The sequence below is a fragment of the Pseudopodoces humilis genome, chromosome 12 (assembly GCF_049639895.1).
Source record: "Pseudopodoces humilis isolate 2021_Gansu_Grassland_sample_001 chromosome 12, ASM4963989v1, whole genome shotgun sequence".
NCBI lineage: Eukaryota > Metazoa > Chordata > Aves > Passeriformes > Paridae > Pseudopodoces > Pseudopodoces humilis.
Window position 1 is genome coordinate 9,270,007 of NC_142211.1, and position 8,772 is coordinate 9,278,778.

The 8,772-nt window shown below is 42.1% G+C and overlaps 1 protein-coding gene across 1 annotated transcript; it reads right to left on the reverse strand.

Moving 5' to 3' along the window:
• Window positions 1–1,584: 1,584 nt before the first annotated feature.
• Window positions 1,585–8,772, reverse strand: LOC148183348 (ATP synthase F(1) complex subunit alpha, mitochondrial-like). The gene is made up of 12 exons (XM_088061547.1): window positions 8,604–8,772; window positions 7,564–7,642; window positions 6,323–6,492; window positions 5,385–5,558; window positions 5,139–5,305; window positions 4,848–4,996; window positions 3,785–3,936; window positions 3,430–3,654; window positions 3,221–3,328; window positions 2,540–2,684; window positions 2,163–2,313; window positions 1,585–1,787 (listed from the first exon to the last, which is right to left on the reverse strand). Exons 1-12 carry the CDS (start codon window positions 8,661–8,663, stop codon window positions 1,706–1,708), a joined length of 1,662 nt encoding a protein of 553 aa, XP_087917673.1. The 5' UTR covers window positions 8,664–8,772; the 3' UTR covers window positions 1,585–1,705.

Below are 8,772 nucleotides of genomic sequence, written 5' to 3' on the forward strand. Positions count from 1 at the left end.
ATATGCAAATGGACCAAACTTATAAAAGTATGAAAATCTGTGACCCATCATCCATTTTTTTGGGTGTAGCCCCTGGGGGAGCCTTCATCTGCCCAAAATGTACCTGAAGGCACTTCAATAACTGCTTTTTATTCCTTTAATTTTGTCTGGCCTGTTTTTAGGTAGTCCCAAAAGGCATCAGTATGGAATGTCCTTTTGGCTAATTTGGGTCAGCTGGCCTGGTTCTGTGCCCTCCCAGGATCTTGCCCACTCCCATCCCTTTGATGGGGGAAGGAATGTTAGAGGGACAGCAATGCTCAGCAGTAGCCAAAACACTGGTCTATTATCAACACCCTTCTAGCTACTAATGTAAAGCACAGCACTGTGAAGGCTGTGAACTTTACCTTAGTCAGACCCAGTACACCAGAGCAGCTTGTTAGGCTGGAACTGTCAAAATGCATCTAGCTGCCTGTAACACAGCAGGTTCAAACCGGGAGGCAAGATAGTCCTGTGAAGGAAATTAACTGGGAACAGAGCGAGCAGCCTCAAGAGCAGTCCTGATCACAGGTAACTGCAGTACAATAGCTCACCAAGGATTAAAGATCAAGCTCCAGTGTCACTGTTGGACACGATGTAGAAGAATGGGTTCACAGCACACACCAGCCGAGTTGCTAGAAAAAGGAGCCTTTATGCTCCAAACTTTTCAGCTTTTATAGGGTCTTAGGCTACAGGGTTAACATGATTGGGTAAGGGAACACCACCTCTTGTCCCATTGGTGGGACAAGAGAAAAACATGCTATCGACAGTTATGCAGAACTGTTTTGAGAAAGCAAGATGATTTACAAATGTTGTCCTTGAGTGTGAGATTTCCCAAGAAAATTTCCCTTGGGAACAGATCTGCCACTGAGACCCTGCAATTTCCTCAGGCTCAGAGAAAATCAGGTCCGCACTCCAGTGCACCAGGTAAAGTTGAATACACCACACAAAGTAGAGCAACTTTTAGCTTTCCTACATCCTAGATAGGTCTAACACTGGGATTTCATGCCTCACATGGCATGCAGAAGTTGGGAAATGAAAGCAATGTTCTGGTATATAACCTTCTTCCATCCCACCCACTAACAATTGCTGAGAGTTTATTGACAGAATTAGTCAACTACAGTTGTCCCAAGACACAAGGACCTCAGTTCCAAGAAAACCCATCTTCCAAAAGCTAGGCCCCAGGATAGGTTAGACAGCAATTCTAAGAAATACTCTGCCACAGTATCAGGCTGTTAGAGATTCCTGTGAGGTCCAACTAGTTACCACCCAAGACAACATAAACTGTTTCCCCAGCTGAATGCCTTTTTCTCAGATATCAGCTGCCTGGCAAAAAGTATGAAAACTCCAAGAACAACACTCAGCTCTGTCACAATGGGAACTGTGGTCACAGCTCCAGAAACTAACTGCTACACCTCCTCATTCATGCAAGTGGAGTTTGATCCAGCTGGGGAGTTAAGATACCCCCAATTATTCAGAGTTCCTTTAAGCAAGCACTTGTCAGAGGGAGTCCTCCACAGTTTTAAAGGTAAAAGCAGCTAGCCAGAAGGCAATCAGAATATACAAGCCTTTTTACATAGGAACTTTTATTCTCATTGAGATCTGTACATTCAAGTTGCACACTTTTAAATCTTTGATGGAACTGGAGCACTGGAGCACAAGAGCCTGGTCTGTTTGAACAGTTTTAAGTTTATGCCTCAAAAGTAGCCAGGAAACTTGTGACTATTTCCTTCAACTTAGCTTCTGTCTGGTCAGAGATCTTCCCTTCAGTCCTGTTGAAAGAGTTTAGTTAAACTTCCAACACAGAAATAGATGGTCAATCCCTAAGACAAAGGCTTCACAGCAAACCTTCCCATTTCTAACAAAATTAGTAGATTAATTAAAACATTTATGTTTGATACATTAATTTGTACTACTAACATAACACCCCTTTTCTCCATTTTAACCATCAACTGTATTTCCTAAGAACTAAAGTTATGAAAGCTGAGCTCTTGACAGCTGTAAGGCTGATTTAATTTCCAATTCTGGTACAGGCAGCTTAAGGCCTGGTGTTCTGGGCTACACTAAATTAACAGTTCAGTGACCATTATCTGTACTCCAGCCATCAAATTAATACCCTTGGGATGAAGCAGGATAAATCATCATACCTGATTGTGGAGAGGAGGGCCTGGTGCTGACTCAGTACATGAGCTAGGAAAGCACTCTCAAATTTAGTAATTTTGCTGGGCTCCAGCTTGTCCAAGTGACCTCTTACACCAGCATAGATGACTGCAACCTGTTCTTCGATAGCCATGGGAACTGCAGAAGAGAGCACTCATGGCATCAGTAACTCTCACATCAGGACACATCAGTACTATGCAGTCCTTTCTTTGAAGATCAACTGCACATACACAACATGGTTCAAAAGCAAGTCTGCATTTACCATATGCACAGAATGGACATGGTAAATGCTGCCACAAAGACCAATTTTGTTAGCACAAGAGACTAATGTGAAATGCAGACTTTTTAAGTTCAAGACACTCACCATATTGTCCTTGTTTGAGTAGCTCTGTCAGACGTACACCACGGTTCAACAGCTGTTGTGTAGCAGCATCCAGATCAGAGCCAAACTGGGCAAAGGCAGCTACTTCACGATACTGAGCCAATTCCAGCTTCATGGTACCTGCCACCTACAACACAATATACAGATCAGACCAAGTTTGATCACCTTTTAAATGTGTCTAGGAGTTTGCAGGTTATCTTCAGATGACAGTTGTCACAAGTCAGCTTTGCTTTCCATACCAGAAAACTGAATCCCAAGATCCTGACAGATGATTATTTGCATTTCTAAATATCCCACCTTTTAATATAAGCATGCCTCCCTAAAACAGTTATCATTGATATTAAACCTCTAATTACATATATGGACTAAAAGCATAGGGCTAAGAGAGTATTCTCTATTTCTAGTTAGATCAGTACCCAGCTCAGCATACTGAAACATAATCTTATATCTTTATGCAGATACAATTTTCCTTTCTCTCCCACCTCACTCAACAAGTAATAAAAATATCAAAGAGATCCCAAAAGTTTGTTCTTTTATACTTTCATAACAGTAAGAAATACAAAGCTTTATTCCATCTCTATTCACAGCTCTTTCGAGTGAAATAGGTTGGAAGGCCTACACACTACTCATCTCTAGCAAGAAGAGCAGCAGTTTCATGCTTACCTGCTTCATAGCCCTGGTCTGAGCAGCAGAACCTACACGGGACACAGACAGACCAACATTGATGGCTGGACGGATACCTTTGTAGAACAACTCAGTTTCCAAGAAAATCTGTAAGAGAGAATTGATTTATTATCTTGGTCAGAAGCTTGAAAGCTTCCTCAGAGACCTGACAGTAAATAACAGATGTACACTGGGATGTGAAGTCCTACCTGTCCATCAGTGATGGAGATGACATTGGTTGGAATGTAAGCAGACACATCACCAGCCTGAGTTTCAATGACAGGCAAGGCAGTCAGAGAGCCACCTCCAAAGGAGTCATTCATTTTGGCTGCTCTCTCCAGCAGGCGAGAGTGCAGGTAGAACACATCACCTGGGTAGGCTTCACGGCCAGGTGGCCGACGCAGCAGCAGAGACATCTGACGATAAGCAACAGCCTGCATCATATAAAGAAAGCTTTCAGATTTCAGAAGCTCATTTAACATTTCGGATTTCTAAACTTGAGGTGATCTTACAGCTACAAACACCAATGTTAGACTATGAGCCCTATAAACAATGTTTCCTGACCTGCTTGGACAAGTCATCATAGATGATTAACGCGTGTTTTCCATTGTCTCTGAAGTATTCACCCATGGAGCAGCCAGAATAGGGAGCCAGATACTGCAGGGGTGCTGCATCAGATGCTGTGGCAGACACCACAATAGTGTACTTCATGGCATCTGGAAAAAAATTGGAGAAACACACCACTGAGTAGATTACCTCACCATGCCTGTAATCAGCAAATACAATGCAAATGTGAAGTACTAAGTTGCTAAAGCAAGCCCAGGCAGCATCACTACATTGTTACAGGAAAGCCTACTGTACTAGATTAACATGTCTGTTAGCTCAACTAACTCAAGTTTCAAGAGCAAGTTCACAGCCACCTAACACTTGCAGGCTTCTTTTTCATTTAAAATTAAGCTTAAACTTGAACCAAGACACACTTTTGTTCTAGAAGTAACTCAGCCTGAAAGTCCATAGTTTCCTGGCTGTTGCAAGGCAATACTATCATTTGTTTCACAGTCTCAAACAAATCACTGTCCTAAAATGTGGGGTTTTTTCCTGCTGCTTATGACTCTGCTTGACCAGCAGATAAGAGGTAAGGTACCTGATCTCTTGCAAGCTCTGTTACATATGCTGCCTTGGTCAACTGTTCCTGAAAAGATGCTATAATTTAATTATTACGTTTGGGCAGTCAAGACTCTCCACTTAAATTTTTAACTGCCATTCACACTTACATGCATATGAAACACAAAGTCCATATAAATACTTGTAGGCCATAGCTTGTCACCAGGCCTGCCAAGAGGAACCTCTCAACTCCGCTAGGAAAAAAAAAATAGGCTGACTTTTCCAGAAGAAATTCAGCAGTTTTGGGATTTCAAAATAGTCTTCTAATGCGATGTAGCAAAATTAAGGGGTTGTTTTCCCCCAGATACCTAGAAAGATTTCTTGTCCACAAAAGTAGTTCATTCATTTAATAAAAAAAATAATTCTGTCTATACTTGCAGCTAGGAGAGGTCACAGCAGTATCAGCATTATGAGAACAGGATGGCACTAGTTACCAGGCTCAACCATCTTAAAAAATCTGTACCTGCATCAGTGAGCCTCTTCACCAGCTGAGCAACAGTAGATCTCTTCTGGCCAATTGCAACATAGATACAATACAGCTTCTTCTTCTCATCTGTGCCATCATTGAATCGTTTCTGGTTGATTATTGTGTCAATTGCAATTGAAGTTTTCCTGGGTAACACAGGTTGATAAGTTAAGCTGCCTGCAGTTCTCCCAACCTCTACACAGTTTTGTGTTCAGTTCTGTACATTGGTGCACACTGCACTCAAGTCTCTGTTAAAGGAAACATTTTTGGCTTGGGCATTTAACTTACCCCGTCTGCCTGTCACCAATTATCAGTTCACGCTGGCCACGACCAATTGGCACCAAGCTGTCTACAGCCTTAATCCCAGTCTGCATAGGTTCGCGCACAGAGATTCTGGGAATGATTCCAGGGGCCTTTAAGCCAACTCTCCTACGTGTCTTAGATGCAATAGAACCCTTAAAAAAAGAAAAGAAACTGTTGCAGTCTGTATCACATAGATACAAGCAGAGGGAGTAAGCACCAAGTTACACTTACCTTCCCATCAATTGGATTACCCAGGGCATCTACAACACGGCCCAGCAGCTCTTCCCCAACTGGAACATCCACAATTGCACCAGTCCTCTTCACAACATCCCCTTCTTTGATCAGTCTGTCATTACCAAACACAACAACACCAACGTTGTCGGGCTCCAAATTCAAGGACATACCCTAGGACAAAGGTCACATTATCCTGAGAAAACCCATACCAACATCTACAAAAACTGTCACAGTTTAATACCAATGTGATCATTCTACAGTATAAAGTGCCACATAATCTATCTCAATCTTATTTATAACAATAGTCAATGTTCTGCTTTTATGAACAATGCATCTATGTCCATATTGGTTAGAGAACCTGCCTGCCTAAGCCTTCAACTTACCACATAATTATACTGCAGCAGTCTAGCACTGCCATTTATCTCTCTAAAAAGACCAGAAAGAATAAGCAGGATTCAAATACAACATTTATCTCTTGCCTAGGATTTGTATAAGGAAAAAGCATTAGCTTATTCTCTGACCAAGGTGAGTTAGGTTATTAAAAATATTGGAAGAGCTGTTGCAGTACTCTCAGAACAGTCAGACAGCTTTTTTTATTTTAATGTAGAATGAGGTTGTGATTCAACAGTAAACAAAAAAGCCAGCATGAAACCAAAGAAAACAAAATCCAATAGCAGATTAGATCTTCTGCCGCCTAGTTGAAGACACAAAATTCAAATGCTAGCCAAGAACTAGACACTGAAAGCAAAGTGTTATGAATTCAAATATATGCTTTTTATAGTATTATATTAACTAGTTAATACTTATTAAAGTTGAAATGAAGTTTGCAAGAGGTTCACACAGGTACCACCAAGAACAGTCTCATTCTCCTTTAAAAGTCCTAATTGTAAAAAATATATTTCTAGACTAAACAAACTGCTTTAGTGAAAGTTTACCTTCAGTCCAGAAGAGAATTCAACCATTTCTTCTGCTTGGACATTTCTTAGGCCATACACACGGGCAATACCATCACCAATTGAGAGCACACGACCAGTCTCCTGAAGTTCAGCAGAGGTATCAGCTCCCAAAATACGTTCCTCAAGAACAGAGGATACCTCGGCAGTACCTGGAAAGAGACATTTCACACCTGACTTAGCACATTAAAGGAAGATATGAATTCAGTAAGCTTGTCTTGAATTCACAGGCCAAGGTGCCCTCTCTGGTATGCCATGAGACCTAGCAAGCAACATGCTAGATGCACAAGATAAACAACAGCTTCTGTATTCCCACCTAAGAAAAGCAGATTCAACACATCATTACAAGACAGCTTCAGCTAAAACATTGATGACTGTTTAGTTACCAGTTTCCTTCATTATGTCTTACACTATTAACAATCCCTCCCTCTAGAAAAAAATTAGATTAAATAATTAGGCTAAGAACAGACATTCTCACTCCACTTGCAGAGAGGTTACTTAAACTGGAGGCATCAAAACATCCTGTGATTTGCAATCCAAGATCCAAATATATTTAAACAAACTTGATGCATTTAAGAAGTTGTTCAATATAAGCCGTAAAAATGTGTACTCCATATTCCTTAAATTTGTTTGGCAGTGTACCTCCAAAAACCGTTTATTTCCCCAGCCAGGAAACAGTAAATAAAATTGTGAAATTTTTATTTCCTAATACATTTAATAACCCCAAGCCACTTTGAAAATTGCATATGAACCACTATCAAAAACACAGTTACGCAGGGACACACTTTTCTCTAAACACCAAAATGCTGGCAGCAAAAAGTTATGCTCAAGGACAAAACACTGGCAGGCCTGGGAGTCATCTGTTCCTTCATACTGTTACAAACAAGACAGAAAATCATAATTTGAGGCTGCTTTTTTTTTTTCCCAAATAATTTTGCAAGAGCTTTGACTATCAGAATGAGATAATTCTGAATAGAATCCTAACAAAGCAGATAAACTGCATAAACTGATGTGACGACTCCTTGGTTTGGGCATAATCTGAAGAGTTATTAAAGCAAAGTCTGCTAGATGTGACTGTGCAAAACTTAAGGTAAATACTGTCACTATATAAACATCTTCAAGCATTCTGTCGACTGATACACACACCATATTCAAATTCCCTTTTGTCTGATAGAATAAGTTCTTAGACCACACTGTTATATGAAGACCTTCCTCAGACTCACCAGTTTTCTGAAAGCATGTTTTGGAGGCATGGAGGTTTCTTGCAGCAACAAACGCTGCACCCAGGGTGGTTCTGGAAATCTAGAACAAGTAATTGTTTCAGTAACAGTGAAATTTCCTCATTCATTCAAAAAAAGGTTGAGAGGTAACAGTAATATTTTTGAACATGAGTTTATAAATTTAACGTGTCTCAGTTTTGAGTTTAGTTCCACAGCACTCCAATCACAAGGACAGCTGGTAAAAGAGATTGCTCAAAATTATTTGCTGCATTTTTCTGTATAGCAGTGCTGTCAACCACAACAGTACCGCAGCAGATCCCAAAGCAACACCTCCCCTCACCTGCCACCTTTGTGCTGAACATCAAATGCTTGTGGCAGAAAGAAATCACCACAACCCTCACGGTTCTCCACAAGGGAGAAATTATGTTGTCTTCTAAGGGATGACCCTCTTAAAAAAAAATCTGCAAAATATCTGGTATGGCTAGAACATAAACGAGAGCAAAAACAACAACAACAAAAAAAAAATTGTGATAATGAATGCAATAAAATGTTATACTCCTATGTCCTAAGTAAAGCTCCCGGCACCGTTAATGCTATTTCTCTGAACGCCTGGGCAGGCCTCTCCTCCGTTCACCTTCACAAAGGACACCAGCGGGAACAGATCTTCACATCCCCGGCTCTTCTCACCAAGATGGGGGGGGGGGGGGGGGGGACACCACCTGGCAGCGCTTTGCAGGGCAAATCCCTCACCTTGATTTGGATCTGGCAGCTTTCAGACATTAACCTGAACCCCAACAGCGTCAAGCAACATCACCGGGGATGGACAGGCCGTACCCCATCTAACAAGTGAGGGCACCCTCACTCTCTCATCAGTAGGTCTGGCCCCGCTGACACCCGACGCTAAGGTGAGCCCCCCATCTCAAACTCCCGAGAGCGGGAGGCCGCAGCTTCTCAATGTCACCGCGGGCCCCAAGATGGCGGCGGCGGCGGCCACCTCCCGCCCACCACCTCCACTCACTGCAGGGAGGGGAGAGTGTGCTCACCAGGCCAGCCTGCCGCGGCAGAGAGCGGACGAGGGGGGCAGCCAGGCGGGCAAAGAACATGACGATGGCGGCAACGGCTCCTTCAGAGAAAACTGTAGCAGGTAGACGACAAATACCAACCCGACACTACCTCGCCGAAATGGCGGTAGCTCGCTCCACCTCTTATTAC